Raw genomic sequence first — 18,749 nt, 5'->3', positions numbered from 1 at the left:
CTGCTCTCCTTCTCTCCTCCCACTGGCTGATTCAGCTGCCGCTCTGACCAACACAAGCCACAGATGTTGTGTTATGCCGCACACCAGCAAGCGCCAACATAAGGGCTCCACGATAAATGACTGTCATCAAGTGTACACAAAAATCCTTCCTGTTTGTTTCTGTTTACAACATGCACAAAATAGTAACAAAGAAAGAACACTATACAACACACAGGGAAAAACAGTAAAACATAAAATCATTTTCAAACTTTTATATGATCAGTCTGTGTAAATTCATCCAGGTAACGTGATTTTATATGATTAGTTTATTATCACTGGGTACAACTGGTGGAACTCGGCTAGTAGTTGGTGTGAAAAGTTTGAGATCATTGTTATATACTATCTTATTAACAAATGCTCTAAAAACAACGACATGTCTCACAATACTGATTTGTAGAATAAATCAATATATGGCCTTTCAGTGCTTAAACAACTACTACTTTCCGCAAGAGGATGGGTCGGTCACTAATAATCCTTTCATTAGGAACCCCTGAAGCTTGTCCACACCCCTCCTTCATGTGTTACTCCTCCCTCTCTTCCTTCCTCCTTATAACACACACACACACACACATATACCACTCCCCCTTCCATTTAATACACATTCATAGGCCATTAGGCTTGCAGTGTATAGATTCATCACACTCTCATCTATGCCACAGTACCTCCACCATTATTCGTCCTCTGTGATTGGTGATATTCCCGCAGTCTGAGTATCAGAGTTAGCTGCGCTCCGACTGAGTTTATGTGTCACATCGATGAGACAGGCCCGGAGATGTCAAAGCTCCCATCCAGAGTCTTGGTTATGGCTTTGGTGCACCAGTGTTATTGTACTATTAAAACCCTCAGAAAATCGTAACCTCTCGGCTTTGTTTGCCTTAAAATAGCTGCTTTTAAACCTCAGACGGGTGGAGACCTGATGAGTGAGGTCAACTAAATAGCATTAGCCATGGCTTTTATTTCCATTAGAGGCAATCGTAGTGACAAAGTGAAGTCCATTAGTATTCATAATAATCAATGCGGCCATTTAAATGCGAATTGTTTTTGAATAAATTACTTTAAGTGCTATGTTCAAGTTCAAACACTGCTGCTAACTTTGCTGTTCATTGTTGGGGAGAGAACCAGGACGTTATCAGATGCGCAGCTCGCATATGAAACGTACAAATTGCATTTTTCAGTTGGATGTGCATCATTCAGCTGATGATAAACCAGAACAAGAACAAGCAAAGGCCTATTCCCCCAAAATTCCACGCTCAATATTTCCCTCTGTTTCATAAATGCTCATTAATAATCATGGTTTCAACAGTTGACCCCACAAATGCCACATCAGATTTTTTTGCACGCATCACTGGTGTCATTTTACATGCGGCAGAAGTTAATGTAAGAGATATTGTAAGTTGTAGTTTAAATACATGCGTTTACTTTGGGAATGGTAATATGACACATAAATAAATAACTACATATCCCCCTTTATGTTGATCAATTTCAGTTATCAATTTTATTTTATTATTTACAATAAAAAAACAAATGGTTCATGAGATACACTCTTCAAAATAAACTCAAAGTCTAAACTCCAAATAAAAAGAGATCCCAAGACAATAACTGAATAAGACTAATTGTTGATTTGATAAACATTCAAAAGCCCTATTCCCCTATTTTTGGTTTACAAATAATGAATTTTAAATCGAAGATTTGTCCTTATTTTCTTGACGCAATTCTAAAATCTCAGATCTTCACAAGATAAATTAACAAATACATACGTTTCACAACTTTGAAAAGATATACAACTTTCAGAAGATATACTGTCAATATACTGTAATGTAAACAAGAACTGCCAGTAGACGACTGGTAAAAACTAGAGATGCACCGGTCCAGCTTTTTTGCTACCGATACTCGATTTTGAGTGTCTGCCGATATCCGATATTTACCGAAACCAAGAGACTTTCTTAAAAGTGTCTTTCTCTGAGTGAAAAATTTAATTGACTCTTTTCTCCATTTCAAGATTGATAATTGATAAACACGATTGATAAACTCTTGGATAAACATTAACAAGGATGACTGGACTTTTCTACACTAAATAAATATCCTTGGGTATAAGACAGGCTTTAGGTTATATTAATATAACACTTGGCTTCAGCAGTGGTTGTGTTATTCTATTAGGCTATTTTAAGTATTTCTACCATAGTTTCTGTCCCAGCTTTGATTAGTGCTTATATTATTATACTAAATATTCACTTAGATTTAGGTGGATAAACTTGTGTTTTTTGGCAATGAGAGCCAAAATTGGTATCGTTCAGTATCGGATATTTGTAGTCGATACCTGATATCGTATTATTTCAGTATCTTTATAACACAGCACACAATGGTCTTTTCCCTAATGACCGCTCTCACAATATACTGAAGGATGAAACAAAGAAACAGACTTTAGTTAATTGCACCGCCTTCATTAGTTTATACCTTTGTACAAGAATGGAGGAGGTTCATCCAATCCATTGAGCTACCAAAACAACAATACAGTTTTTATGTTTTTGAGTGTTTTTGCAATATATATTATAGTTCTATATTTTCAGCTTGCTCTAATAAAGTCCCTGTGTTGACATGGCTAGCCACACTGAGCTGCCGGTTGAATGATGACAGTTATATGGCTCTCGGGGCAGGTGAGAGGCTCGCGCTGGGGTTAAAAGTTGTAATTTAAGGCTAATGGGTGCTGTACTTAAGCTCTTATACCTCCCTGATGAGAGATTGGGGTTTGGTAAATCACGTTGTCCGGGCACAAGGCAGGTCTATGTGTCCACAGCTTAAAGACATCAGTAATCCTATGTTCCTGAAAACAGAGCGAAAGTGTGCGCCGGCGGCAACACAACCACTTGTTTGTCGGAGCACTCGTCTCCCTGGCTCCACAGACTAATCACCTTAATATACGGCTAATGTAAACATAGATTTTTAGCACTTTTAAAAGCTGCTCACAAACACACACACACACCTCGCCACTTGTGCGAGGTCTCGCTCAACCCCGAAGCGGCCTGGACAGACATCAGAGAGGCGGGAGCAAAGTGAGTGCCAAACGCTTGTCATTGCCCCGAACGTAGCAAACTCACACATTCGGTCAAAAACATGGAGCCATTTTGTATACGTGGGCTGGAAATCTGGGAAACAAGATGCGTCGACTTTGCATGAGTGTGTTTGCCCTCGCATCGCTAAACAGTTAGGAACAGATTCTCCACTATATTTCCCGAGAAGTCATGTGGAGCGGGCGGCAGGACACAGCCTCGTGCACAAACACATGGGGCGGCCTGTGTGGTTCATTATATGCATGTTTACACAGATACACAAGGTTATTTGTGCGGAAAGGAAAAGTACTGTTGGACGAAGCCAGGTTTTGCGTTCGATCTTCGTTTACTGAAGTAACAGTTTTCAAGGAGCGAAACAGATGGTTGGTCACAGTCACCCACTCGCTGTCGTCATTTACTCACTGTTGGATTCATTTCTATTTTGCGTCATTTTGAAGTCAGCACATAGCCACAAACCCACGCTAAAACACAACTCCTAAATAGAGCCTGATACAAAAATATAGACTGAAGCGGCAATTAAATGAGTCACGGCTTGGGATCATATCTATGGTCAAACTGAATTATCAGCATGGTGTGGTTTTTAATCAACAGGTCTATGGTCATTGTTGCGGCAGTAACAGCTTGGACTGAAGTTTGGGTATTGAGGGGGAGGAAAACTAAGCAAACTGTGCTAAAATGATTTATTTGTTGCTTAAGATGACATTTGTTCTGAAGCTTTGATCTCATGAGCTTCATCAGTGAAAGCCATCTTTATTTGCTACAGTATATTCAAACAAATGAAGATTAAAAAAAGTCGAGATTTACTGGATGAGGTAGTAGGAGTAGTATCCCATGCTGTTTATATTTCTTAACAATTTCTTACATACCATATAAGGAGGATTTTATGTTGTTTTAGGTTTGGGGAATGGGAACTAAAATGCACTACTGTATGACGGCCATCCATTTATGTCAAAAAAGCCCCTCCTTAAAACTTCAAAATCAATCTAATACACAAATATTGTAACCTTTTGGACCCATAGGCTTCACTTTATGTTTGATGAAATGAAGATCTATAAATATTCCGACACAGAAAGTAGTGAGGAAGAGGAGGAGAGGAAGGATCTCTTCATGTGAGTCGAAGTAGTGGAGGAAGCCTGTAAGACAGAGAGGGGAAATCCTGCCCCTGCACTCCTCATACAGTCACTGATGTCTATGAACACATGAACTGAGGGGCTCCACAGGACACACAGAAGAATACTATCGGCAATGACACAACACTGTACGGCGGTATGGATGTCCTGTTTACTGACCAAACAGTGAGCTGGCAGCGGACGACAAGGATAAAAGAGTCAATGTGGCAGCAGTTTGGCCAGCGACACCTTTGTGCTGGTCCCAGTCAGACGGATGACGCTGACTCTGACTCACCAGCTAAAGCATTTGGGTGATCCAGCCTCTTTAAGGGCTATCCATGACAATAGTGTGAGTGTGTGTCCGTCAGACGAGGGTAAATCTCACACAAACACCAATGTCACATACTCGGCGTGAGTCACACACAGCTGAGTGAGTGATAGGCAAACAAAATAGGGGAAGAAAAACATGGACACATTGAAATTTTGTTTTGTTAAAGCTCCTGCTACTAGCTCTCTTTATTGTTGACATTCAGAGCACACTTCCCAGGGGTATCCCACAATGCTTTGCTGCAGAGCTGGTTGCTTGGTTACTGCGTGGCGCCCACAGCTATGGATGTCCTTAAATAGTCCTACTACACTGAACAAAAAAGGGATGTTTTCTGTGTCATTGTAAAAATATTTTCTTATTTTTTCACAATGTTGTTAATATTGCAAACTGGTGAACATTTTTGCTGACCCAAACCAGACAAAACAACAACACAAATAGAGTTGTAAGCCGGAGAGGGAATATAATACAAAAGCAAGTGTAAAAGGTTAAGACCTACTAAACTCATAAATGGATCTTTTTCCTCGCGTTGTCATCACTTTTTGATTTTTTTTTCCCCATCACTTATTTGATGGGTTTTCATCAGAATTTTGCCTCATTTTCATCACTTTTTAGTCACGTTGTTTAGTTTGTTTTAGTCAAGTTTTTGTCTCTTTTATTTTGCTTTTTTGTCAAGTTTTTGCCGCTCCTTTGTTGCTATTTTGACACTTTCTTCAAGAAGCTTTAAGATTTGTCTAATGCCAAACTGGGAAAATGTGCTCTGTTCAGGCGGGGGTTTACCGGTTAAAAAGTGTATTAATTTTATGAATAACTACACACCAATATTTCAAATGCACAAATAACATTATGGGTTAAATATGCCTTTGATCTGAACAAGTGAAACAAATGTACTTTCACGGTATATATTACATTGTTGCATAATATAATGTTCTCTCTTTAAAAAGCACAAACAGTACAAGGATTCGGTTCACAGTGTTGCAGACGTATGGTGGCGTGTGAATGAGATCTTGATTCTCCACGGGTTATTACGTTGACACATAGATGTCTTTGTGAGTGTGTTTTCTTGTGCGCGTGGTGTGTTGTGTGTGAGCGTGTGTGAGCGCGTGTGAGCGTGCGTACGAGTGTGTGTGTGGTCCACGGAGACACAGAGAGGTTACACACATGACTGCCTCCATAACTCACGTCCTCGGGTCCGGACTCACCCTCAGAGGTCAAACACTGGATCTTAAAGTGCGCACTCTTTCAGCTATTCTTATGTCCACCCTCCCTCCTCCAGTCCTCCCTTTTTGTTCAGCTATTAAAGCTATTACTCATATGACTGTGACTCCTACGTTGTAAGGAAATGTCTTTGGGGGCAAAAAGTAACAGAGGTCAAGCTTTGTCTAATACAGTGTCAGAGCAGAGCAAGATGTCTCACTCTGTCACTAATGAAAAACTACTTTGGGTGTGTGCCTATGTGGGAATGAATGTGCAATTACAGGACAAAAAAATGTGTTGCCACTTATTAGACCCACCAACAATGGGGGGTCATATTAACTCAGCATACTCATGTGTTGGTCCAAAGCACAAATAGTAAGAGAAAACAAGTGATTTGATAAAACAACATTGTACGGTTTTGACACTTTTACCCAAACACTGGACTTGTAACTGAATCCTTCACTATATTTTACTTAGGGATGCACCGATACCACATTTTTCTAAAATCGATAAGAGAACTTTGTATTTAAGTATTTAAGTACTTATATATAAATAAAGATCTTCATCTTCTTCTTCTTCTACTTGCCGATACCAAATACCGATAAGAGTACAAAGCATTTTCTTCAACATACTTTTTGAAGTGAATAGACTGACCTTTTCACAGCAACAAACCTTTTCACCGCAGATTTGTTGGTAGTTAGTTAATTTACTAATTTATATTTAATATTTATATAAGTAGGCTACACTTTTCAGTGTAGCCTACTTAATTTAAAATATGCCATTTTTTTAATTTATTTTTTCATTCATTTATAATTTTTATTGCACTGTCCATCATAAACAGAACAGCTCATGTCCAAAAGCTCCTCAATGCCTGTGCTTTCTTCATTTATCTATTTTTATCTAACAATAGTATTGAGATAGTTACTTAAATACTGCAGCTAAATGTTCTCTTTTCGCCTTTACTACAGCTCTGTGTGGATTTTCCCATGTGTTTATAGTAACTTAGCCAGTAGCGTACAGATGGTTTTGCTGCAGCTCATTTTCACTCAATATGGACATGCTATATTATTATTTATTATTACTTATATTGTAATAATAAATATATTCCTCATTTTGGATTTTTAATAAGTACTTTTTAGTGGATGGGTTAGTTTGACAGTTGAATTAAGCCCCTGGGCATAAAACGGCGTAAGAATCGCCAGAACTGTTAGCCGCGAGTTAGCCACTAGTTAGTGGCTAGTTTAGCAACATTAGCCTGTATCTTGGAAACAATGCAGACTCCACGCTGCAGCACTAACAACATTTAACTCTGGTTAAATCCAGCACAGACTCTGATTTAGGGAGTGTAGTCTGTAATACAGCCAGCTCTATGTGGAATATTGTATTTCCACGAAAGAATTCTCCAGTTTGTTTCTATTTACTCAGCTGAGAGCAGCTGGCCACACGTCAAGTGGTATCGGTTTCTAGTATCGGGACCTGATTAATAAGTATCAGTACAAGCATGTGATACCCAATACTGGTATCGGTATCGCTGAATCCCTAATTTTACTTGCTAACATTGTCGCTATGCTATAACGTAAGGAAGCTGTTACTGTAATCCTTGGCTAAATGGACTCACACTTCATCCAACCAGCTACACAGTTTTCTTCACCAGAGCGGCGTACACACAACATGCTACTTGCAATAAAACCCGATCTTGCAAAGATACAGCACTAATGAATTCCTAACTTTAATGACAAGCCAAAGTTTGGCCACATAGTTTGGTCCTCTTTGATGTCCAAACCCTAAATAGTGATTACTCCCTCACTCCTGCAGATGAGATAGAAGATAATCCAGCGCACGCTTATGTCTGATCGCTACTAAACCACTCATCACTGCCCGAGCCGCACTTTGCATATGCCTCTGATTAGATTGGCCAAAGAGGATTATATACTGTCCAAGAGTCTGTGCAGCAGAGGTTATCGAAATTATACCAACAGCACTGCCCTGATCATGGACAGAGGCAAATGCAATTGGATCAACATTACAAAATGCAATTAAGTTATTTATTTACGCAAACCTATGTCATTATAGCAATGTTACTGGAATCTTTAGTTTGTGACCTGATAGTTAGAAAATAGAAAATAAAGTTATTGTGCCCAATTGTAAAGCATCCACTCCAGAATAGCAATATGCATTTTACAGCTATCATTATACAGACATAAATGTGAAAGCTTTTTTACAGCAAGACACAGAGCTGTCCTTGGGGAATATATGGCTAACCTTTTTACAGCAAAATGAAAAGTGATACAGTCGAAATCACATCCATCTTCCAAACACCATCTGTGTACTGTCACATGCACATAGGGCTACATGCGGCTACATACATACACAACAGCGGCCCAGACCTGAACACAAGCTCAAATGCACCTCTCTGGAGAGCGCAGGGGTCAGGGGGTCCGGGCCTAATTGAAAGACCACATGGTGGTACAGTCACATTAAATGGCCAGGTCTTCATTAGAGGCTCTACAGAGGACGTAAGGAGAGCTGATTGTGTTAGTAATGATTGAGAGAAACCACACTCCAAACGTCCACTTCAGAAGATTTTCTTCCGTTCAGCATTAGACATATTAGAGTCCAGTCTGAATGTGCACATAGTCTAACAATATTTATCCGTTAAAAGGAATTGCAGTTTAATTTGGTTGAATTGGAGAAGAGCGCAGTAATCACAATGTAGTGCAGTAGATTTCATTTGGCACAGTGGTTCTCAAACTTATCCCACCAAGTAACTCCTCGTAAAATATTAAGAGATGCACCGATCCAGCTTTGCAGTGAAAAAAATATTTGACTCTTCTTCATTATAAGATCAATTAAGTCATATTTTATTGTCATGTTACAGATCAATTATCAATTATATCTACTGATAAACTCTTGGATAAACATTTAACAAGGATGACTTTTCTAGACTAAATATCCTTGGGTAAATGGCAGGCTTTAAGTTACATTAATATAAACAACTCACATTAGTGATCTGATCATCACAAATATGTCAGTTATTTCTTAAACTAAAACACAAACACTTGGCTTCAGCAGTGGACGATTTTATTTCATTAGGCATTAGTATGCTCCCACTAGCTTTAGCATGCTATTGCTAATCACAGAATTCTGGATGGCGATCAAAAATACATTGGTTAAAACCAACTCAGCGATTGAATTCTCCAGGTTCTTAGCTTTACAATGATATACAGCATGCCCATATTCACTTAGATTTAGAAGGTAAAGGTGATGTTTTTAAGGCGTTGAGAGCCAAATAGCATCGGTTCAGTATCAGATATTTGTAGCCGATAACCGATATTGTATTTTTTCCAGATACCCAATACCAGTATCGGATCACTACATCCCCATAAAATATTTCACCTTTGAACAGAAAAAAGACTATAATAAACCTAAATTGGACTCTCTAACATGCGGGACAAGAACAGACTGAACAAGCTGGTCAGGAGGGCCAGCTCCGTCCTGGGCTGCCCCCTGGACTCTGTGGAGGAGGTGAGGGACAGGAGGGTGTTAGCCAAGCTCACCTCCATCATGGACAACACCTCCCACCCACTGAACGAGACTGTAAGAGCTGAGCAGCTCTCTCAGTGGCAGACTGAAACACCCTCAGTGCAGGACGGAGCGCAACCGCAAAGCCTTCATCCCCACTGCTGTCAGACTGTACAATAAGACTGTGAAGTAACGCCGACTGTAACAAGTGAATTTCTCCTTTGTGAGATCAATAAAGGTTTATCTTATCTTATCTTATTCAAAGTTTATCTAACATAGAAAAAACACAACTGTATGCATTACTAAAGCATCACATACCACAGTTTGAGAACCACTGGCATCAAACAGAGATGACTGGATAGGAGGTCTCAAAACCACCACTGCGGTGTAGACTTGACCATTTTATTAAAGATTTTAATCTGTGGCCTGGCACGCCGCAATAAGGCATGCAAGGCTAGATATATTCCTTTTTGATGTCTAATGAGGCGGAGACAGGCAGCTCTTGCAGGTAAGCCACAATTTGGTTCAGTTTTACATGTTGTTATGAAAGGAAAGTTGAAAAGGATGCTATGAGTGATACTGTTTTGTTTGGTGAATGCAGGAAACACACACTGCATCTGGGGGTGGTAGTAAACATTAGGTATTTTAACTTTAACCTGCCTTTTCATCTCAGTTCCCCTCATTGTTTGTCCTCTTCTATTAAAATTCATGAACTACCTGACCTCCTTTCATCTCTGGAGCGTTTCAACCTTTTCCCCCGTTTTCTTGCAGACTTGAAACTTTGTGTCCTCTCTTTGCCTCCCAAAGTCAGATTTTTAAATTATAGTCATTACAGTGTCATGATCCCGCCCTCTGTGTAAATGCAGCTCCAGAGCTGCTGAACACACTCGAGATCAGTTTCTAACGCCTGCAAGGGCCAATTACAAGGCCTCGACCACAGTCCCGAGACAGCTCAGTGCTTTAAAGAGAGGAGCTGTTCCCTCGAGGACCCCGCCCCCTTTAACACAAGCAGCTGCTCCAAACCCCCCAAAAGCCTTTAAAGCATTTTATATGCCGTCCACTCCATAGTGTAGATTGAGGTCAAATGTCGATATATGATAAAGGGCTAGATCGAGATACCAGTATGTTTCAAGACTAAGAAAACAACTTTGAAGGCTGTACTAAATTAAAGCCCAATCCGATTTTTGTGTAAAGACAGAGCGTGTATATTTTAAATTGTTAGCTGTCTTCCAAGCATTTCTAGCATCTCATTTCTTCAAAGAGATTCACAACTTTCCGGGAAGAATATTGTGCTAATGATTTAAAATAGATGTGCTCTTTTTTCACAAATGTCTGCTTTCACAAGGGCAACACCCATTTTATTTCACTAAAAGAATTAAAAACATTATAGGGCCTTTAAGAGAAGAGCTTTGTGTATTTAAATATAGATTTGGAAAAGCAGGTTATTGTCTTAATTTTGCAGGGCCAGTGCCTTCTTAAACTTCCTTTATTCACATGTAACATGTATGGTTACACATGAACACATTTTTCATGTAGCTGTTTTGTATTTTTCAGGTAATTGATACTGTAAATGTTCTTAACTAATTTATATTTTGTCAAGAGCAATCATGTCTTTTGAAGGAGCATGCTACCACAGCGAGAGAAAAGCACAGAGAAAGTGGCGTGACATCTCCATCCTCAAACTGACCACAACAAACTCTGACTGTGTCGGTAGGAGCACGGAAGACGACATGGGTGACGCTGATGAAGTCATGCTGGGACAGTGGCTTTTTAGGTCACTACATGGGACTCAAATGAAAAAAGGAAAGACGACAGAGGAAGGGTAGGGCAGGGCTTCCTGAGCTCAGTTTGTCCATTCATAATCATGTATTAAAAAAAACGTGGCCATGTTGACCTGTAGGATATCTGTTTATCTCTCAAATAATGTAACGAAAAATACGCAGATACACTCAAAAACTCATTACACACTCCTACAAATCCTGTACAATCAAATGACACATCCTAAACCTTCTGTGATTAAGCTTAAGATTTGAAATGTACACTTTCTGCCCCAGCCTCCTTACACTGTCCCATCTCAGGCTCAATGGAGATGGAGTCCCGGGCAGAGGGAAACAAGTGTGTCTGCAGTCGTGGCCTGATGAGTTGCCACAAACACATTTAGACAGAGAACAGCGACGGGTCTATTAAGCATCCCAGAATGAGTCTCAAAGGTCATCTGCCCTTTCTGTCGCCATTAATTATTCAAATGTCACCGATATGGGGCTGGAAATAAGTTATGTACTGTACGCACCAATAAAATATCTTACTACCCAAGTAATCATTAGTTCTACCGTAGCGTACCGGACTAAAAGCAGCATGTGCAGTGTGTGTGTGTCTGTGTGTGTTTGTCAATGCGTTTTAGCTACCTGGGTTTAGGTCATCACAGCAGACTTCAATAGAACCAGAAGAGCAGTCACTGAGTTCATCAATCATCGAGAGGTCACTTTCTTGAGTCTGGATTCTGTCGAGACAATACACACAGCACATCAAAGGCCATCCTATGTCTGTCTCTGCCATTGATTTGATTTTTATTGTCATATTAGTACCACGGTAATGACCAACTCCTTCGTTCATCTTTGCATCACGATTTTGAATGCACTGTCCTAAGAAAGCCCTGAAGCTTAATAATATTCTACCAAACAGTGAAAAGCCAAACACTAACGGCACAACAAATGCACAGGCCTGGCTGATCTGGAGAAGGGATTAGACCAAGTGATACTAAGGCTATAGATTAACCTTCTACAAATACAAATCGTTTCACTATGTATTGAAACTTTAGCAAACCCATATTCTTTAAATGTAAATAAGTAGTTCTTATAGAGTACACTGATCTAACCATGTAAATTAAGCAGTAACATTATTTTGGTATCGATATGCCCATCGCTGATTTGGATAGGCTTAAGATCAAAATCATTTGAGACCAATTTTGTGGAGATAGAGCCCTTTACTCTTTAACAAAGCAAAATGTGTTTTTTCTGTATGTTCATGTGTTAAACACTTACCTGAAACTAAATGGAGCCACAGTGGCCATGTTGACTTTAGTGTCGTTGGACGTCTCCTCCTTTTGCTGGTACTGGTCCTGTTTTGTGACTGCTGAGGGTAAAGACTTCATGTTGAAATCCATTATTTGCAGCAGCGGCACAGGAGTAGGAGAAGAGGCGGGGCTACCATCTTCGGGAGTCCTCATCTCTTCGTCTGATTGGCTTAAAGACTCACAACGATCTTTTAAAACCGCATCATAACCGGGTTTTATCTGGCCTTGATAAGTTCGTAGGTTACTCTCTCTGTCTCTGATGGGTGCGCACTCACTGGACGCTGTGTTAGAGTTCACACCACGTCTGAAATGCATCTGCGGGTGCAGGTTCGATGCCCCCAATGTTTGGTTCTTATTATTGTAGGCGCTTCTGTTTCCATTTTGTTCGTAATGTGTCTGGGACAAAGTATAGGGTGGTTTCCCCAGATCTAGTGTGTCTTTGGAGTGGGGCGGTGTGATCTTGCGCTGGATAATGGGACTGCTATAGGCCGACCGAGAAGTTTGAGGAGTAGGAAGGGCCCCAGTGCGTTGGAAGAGCTGGCTTTTTAGGTTGTGGTCCCGAGAGAAGAATGCAGGGATGCCGGAACTGCGCTGGCTGGGTGAGGGAGAGTGGAGAGGGGTATGAGGAGGGGTGACTTTAGGGCTCTGTGAGGACGTCCTGAGCGGGTTAGTAGTGCGGCGCCGTGGGTCTGCTCTGGGAGAGGAGGGCACAAGGCTGTGAGGAAGAGGGATCCCAGACGAGGAAGCCCGGGGGGCATGCTTCACATTGACTCCTCCGCTCATCGCTGACCTGAAGGAAGATACAAGACACAAAGGTTAGTGATAAAACAGATAAAACAGATAGGTCGTCCCATAAGGTTACATAATCTGATGTCCCAAGGCCAACTTGACATTGATAAAAGGGTTATGTTTGCAGTTTGCCATCGGTATAACCATGTGGCTCAACATATGACAAGCAGGGACATGGTATACCACGGGATAAGCTTATTTTCAGCGAGGAATTGACGGACTGCGGATCCAATTTGCCTGGAAGACATTCACAACACAAAAACACTACTGATACAGGCTCAGGCTCCCAGGCAAGGGATCAGAGCAGTATGTTCTCAAATAACTGATTTAAAATGCACCATCACAGAAAAATGCTCTCTTTAAAATTATATAATATGCAGAACAACAGAACATTTCTATATGCACACAACTTTGCACGTTGTACAAAACTAGAAAACGTACTTTAAAAGTAAAACATGAACTTTTTTTGAACAATGATTTTGATATTTTAACACAAGAAAAGCCTGAATACCAGTTCATAAATTTCAAACAATTGATCGAACATCATATATAGAGAAATCTTAAATAAAACAAGAAAAATACAGGCTTGCAAAACTCCTTTCTGAAGCTAGGGCAGGCTAGGGCAGGCAATAATCATGTACTTTATTAACTCCCTTTCTGGGAGCCACTATCATCAATGAGTATGAGAATTTGCAGGAGCACAGGTGCAGTGGCCCTTTGTCATTTGTATGGAAATGATGTATTCTCCCGGGACAGACTGAGGTCATACTAACACTACCACAGCTCTGATTAAGACATGTGGGGCTCAGGTGGTGGCACAAACTGAGAAAGAGTCTGACACGTCAAGGAATCACACATATTTTACAAGAGTCTAGTCTAGTCTAGTCTAGTGTCAGTTTCAAAGCCACTAGTTTGTGTGCAATTCTTTTCAACTTCATTTTTTACTGACACTGGTACTCGCTGTGGTAATATTTACATTTTCAACATTTGTCTAATCATTGTATGCACTAATCACTGTAGAAGTGGCCTTCAAAACAATCAAATGCAACAACTATTGTCCTCATTGTGATAATACTGATGCCAAAGGCCATGCAGCTAATCCGGCAGGGGAGACAGTGCCATCTATTGGACAGAGTGCGCACTGACAATCGGCAGAATCATAAATGAAGCCCTGACTGGAGATTTTGTTTAAACCCATTTTTCACCACTTTTAAGTTAATGAATGAATCAGTCAGTGAGTGAATGGGTGAATGAGAGATCAAAAAGTACAGTTGTACCTTGGTGATACCAAACAATCTTTTTCGAAGTACTAGTCAGCGCTGGTAACTGGTAAGAAACTTCGTGCTACAGAGGCCGTTATCTCTTTACACATATTAGCTGCTCTTTCCCATGACACACTTGACCAAATATGAGCTGGTCCTGTTGAAAATACAAAAGTCTGTCACACACACAGTCAGGACATTGAAATGAACATCCTCTGACTCATCCCCCAAATCAATAAGTGAGGGCCGAGAGAGGACTGAGGCTGTGGTGTGAAGGACATGAGCAGATAGACTCAGTGTTTGAGCATGGGACAGTAGAAGCTCCACAATCAGGTCATTTAGCTACTTATTACATATCATACCCCCTTAGGTTCGAACGATAGCTGCACTTTATCCAGTGACCAAATCCAGTACACAGCTGCAGCTAAATTATAGTCCATAATAAATCCAGTGGTAGGTTTGCCCTCAAAATCCCTGGTCCTACCTCTCAGTGCTCCTTGGGACGTGTCTTGGCGGGATATGCAGCTGGCAGGAGGTAGGTCACACTTCTCCAACGTCCCTCTAACAATGGTGTATTTTTTCCTGGATCACTGTTGCATCCTCATAGCTGCGCTCCGATTGGTCGGCGCTACCTAAGCATTCACCCCGACAGGAAGCAGAGGCAAACAGAAAAAAAACACTTTTAGCCAATCACAACCCCTGCCCCCGAAGTGACTCATATTCATGGCAATTTCAAATGTTTGTTTCTATATTCTGGCACAAAAATGATCTGTTTGAATAATTTGATCGTTATTGTTTACATTCTTCTGAGCCAGGGGCCTGGATGGAAATTTACTTCTCCCACAATGACACACTGTAAAATATAGCAACACAAAACATTTGAGTCATGCAGAGTTGAAAATCCAGATGTGAGACTTTTCAGAGAAACCTCAGGATCAGTGGGTTTCAAACGACAGTACAGGCACATAATAGCTTTGGGCCATTTTTAGTGGTCATTTTAAGTCTTTTTGAAGTCTAATTTAGTTTTAAAAAGCCAGTTACTTCCATGTTGTTTTGAGGAAATATGTTTCTACCTGAATTAGTTAGCTTGAAATAATAATAAGTTTCTGTGGCTCTCTGCTGGTTGCTTTGTGACCCACTTCTACACATCATGACCCAATCCAAATAAAAATAATAAGTTAAAAAAACAAAATGTGTTTATTTATCTGGCTTTATTGCAGTTTTCCTGGAATATCAGCTATTTGTCGATGTATTCTGGAGAGACTGATGTCTGTTGTGTCAGTGGAAAGCTGAAGCATCTTTCAACATAACCTCATAACTCACAGGAGCCGGACGGGCCATAAACAGAGTATATGTTTGCGCATCCTTCGCATCTATTCCCTATTCTACAGTATCCTGCCTCTGCAGCATCGCCAGACCTAGATAGAGAAAAGTAACTGATCTCCCTGCTGCTTCCACACAGTAATGTGTGCCAACGTGCAAACGCCGATAATTGAGAGCTGTACGTGCCTTGGCCTTAGATATAACAAAGCACACCAAGGACACACTGTGGAGTCACATGTAAAGCACAAGGAGGACAGACTTAACAAAATGAATGCTTATCTACACTTTGCACAGTTGCTAGTACTTCCACCAAGCTGATAGACTCAATGACACAGTAAGCTATGCATTCTTCCCCACTTCACTCAGCAATCTCACAACAGTTCAACACATTTAGTCCTGTCCAGATAGAGACTTTTTAGCATGCTACTGGTGCAACACTGACTCACACAGGGATCTATATACAGCTGACTCAGGCCGATATCACATCATGTCACCTCTGTTTCCAGTAAATCCCCTTCCCCCTATTTTCATCCACTCACGCCCAGCATCATACATTCTGCATCTCATTTTCAACCCAAGCTTTTCGATTTCAACATTAAAAATAGGCAACATTCTTGTTTTCGACTTCCCCTTACTGGTGTTGCCACAGAGAATCCCCTGGCTCCAAGTGTCCAGTCGATATGGATTTGGCATCAGTTCTATACATAAGTTTGGGACCGGCACAAATAGGCCACAAGATTGTGAACCACTGTTGCTCCGTGATACTTTGATGCATACAGTATCATAATAAATGTATCCAATGACCAATGGACACGATTGCAGAAGTCAAAATGAAGAAGCGGCTACTCACCCGTAAAGAGGCAAATGTCAAGAAGGGCAGAAGTGAGTTAGTTCCCCATCTGTATTCCGCGCAGTGTGTTTTTCTGGCTCCAACCCGGTCTACTTTTGGGCTGCCCCCCGCGCGCCGAAGCATGTGCGTTTGTGTGCGCGTGTTTGGGTCTGTCAGCTCACTCCTCTCTCACGTCACGCCGCTCGTGTTGCTGCCGCAGTACGCCCGCAGCCAAAACCCCGCCCCTCCCTTCCTCTCCCCCTCCGCGTCTCCGTAATGGACTCGTTGGCTTGGGCTGCCTCCCTGTGGTGAAATATAAAGTTCAGTTGTTGCAGCGCCGTCCCGTTAAGTGGATGAGTGTATCTGTGGGTGTAGCCTATACCGGTGGTGGGGTAGTAGTACTCGGCGTGTGAGCGTGTGTTTGTAGCACGTGACAGCCGGTATAAAGTGAGTAACGCTGGGTAATTAAGCAGATGTGGCCGCAGAAGTGAAGGGACCAAACCCTGAAATGCTCGCAGTGCCTAATTGGTGGTTAGCAAGAGTGTTTTTTTTTTTTTTTTTAAGCAGCTAAAGCTAGAGTCAGTGGGAAAATAACTAACAAGGCCCATGTGCAAACCAGATGTTGAAAAAAAAAAAAAAAAAAAAAGTTATACATATTAATTATTTGACTCTTATTATGATGAAGATAGACCAGATCACATAAACCAAATGAACACAACTTCAAATTAAGGTTTCAAGGGCAATGTAGTATAAGCTCTGAAGTGTGCAGTAATAGCATGGTACTTAACGAACATTTTATCATCCACTAATCAACTAATGGCACATTTATCAAAGGGAAGTCAAAATGTCAGCCATAGTTCACCTCGTACAGGGTTTGGTTTACTTCCCCTGTTGTTGTTGTTCATGAAAGTGATTAAATGTTAAATTTAAATTAAATGTTAATTAAATGTTTTTCAAATGCAATAACCTGTAATTGAGCCGTCTGGAATTTTTGGCGTAACGTGAGTAATATTAAATAATTACATTTTCAAGTCCCTCTCTTTGCTGATCTCAGAGACTAATCAGAGTCTCCAGTGACTTACATCGACCAATGAGATGAGCTTTCCTGTGAAACGGCCGCTCAATCACATGCACGGGGAACCGGGAGGGGCTTTTAGGACCAATCAGGAGGGGAGGAAGTTTGATTTTTTACTTTCGAAATTTCTCTCTCCTCATTTTGCAATCTTACAGACTTTCACTTTAAGATAAAAAACAAAACACAGTATGTTTTAAATGTTTGTTCCAATTTGTTAGGAAGGACAATTCACTTTTCAATATATTTTCAATATATACATTTGAATATATTTATCTGAAAAAAGAGACCCCAAGAAACAGTAAATATGTGAGAAGCTCTTTCAAAAAATCTGTCCACTCCTAAACTAATATGTGCCTTTTTATCAGCATATCTTCTACCGTCTCATATTTTTGCTGCGCTTGCTTACAGACACAATGCCACCCGCTATAAATATTTAATGACATCTATTTACAGATTTGATATATAAGATGGCATTTAAATATGACTCTTTGTAATATATTTAGCAATGATTGTCAATCAATATTCCCACATCTAAAAGCTCCTTAAGTCTACAGTTGCCACAGTGAAGTACAGTCTGAGAGCTTTCTGGTTGATCACATATTGATCGGGGATTGACTGTGCTAACCCAGGCCGCGGCCTGGCTGTCTCCACTGTAAATAACCACAGCATCAGTTCATAGCATGTTACTGGAAAGCCCTGCCCTGCTTATACATGATAGATATTAGGGCTGGGATCGTTTTGTGATATACTGTGATACCCCTTCATATTGTATCGTATCAATTCATAACTCATTCTCAATATAAATGTTAATGCAGATTATGGTTAGTCAGTTAGAGACTAAGAACAAATCTAATGTTTATGACAATAGTCTGGTTAAAAACTGGTTAAATGCTCTTGGAAACAGGACTGTTTTCAGGTTAAATATTGTAACTCATTATCAAAACTCTATAATAAATGTATTGTAATACATGCATCGGCCCCTAATGTTAGAGGATTTGGGCATACTGTCTCACTGGAGCCTTATTGGAAACTGAGTAGTTGTTAGAGAATTGAGATAATGTGTCTTCAGCGTACATACTGATTCTCTCAATTCTATAACAACTACTCAGTTCCCAATGAGGCTCCAGTGAGACAGTAT

At 40.5% G+C, this 18,749-nt stretch overlaps 1 protein-coding gene across 1 annotated transcript in view; it reads right to left on the bottom strand.

The window, feature by feature from the left end:
- Window positions 1-16,760, bottom strand: part of nav1a (neuron navigator 1a) — an 86,512-nt gene extending 69,752 nt beyond the window's left edge. The window contains exons 1-4 of the mRNA XM_079557880.1: window positions 16,558-16,760; window positions 14,869-15,016; window positions 12,302-13,123; window positions 11,666-11,760 (exon numbers count right to left, since the gene is read on the bottom strand). Coding sequence (XP_079414006.1) covers window positions 11,666-11,760; window positions 12,302-13,116 — 910 coding nt within the window. The 5' untranslated portion in view covers window positions 13,117-13,123; window positions 14,869-15,016; window positions 16,558-16,760. The remainder of the gene's footprint in view (window positions 1-11,665; window positions 11,761-12,301; window positions 13,124-14,868; window positions 15,017-16,557) is intronic.
- Between the last annotated feature and the right edge of the window lie 1,989 nt (window positions 16,761-18,749).

Source organism: Gobius niger (assembly GCF_951799975.1).
Source record: "Gobius niger genome assembly, chromosome: 6".
NCBI classification, from domain to species: domain Eukaryota; kingdom Metazoa; phylum Chordata; class Actinopteri; order Gobiiformes; family Gobiidae; genus Gobius; species Gobius niger.
The sequence above is the reverse complement of the archived record's forward strand: the minus strand, read 5'-3'. Positions and strand labels throughout refer to the sequence as shown.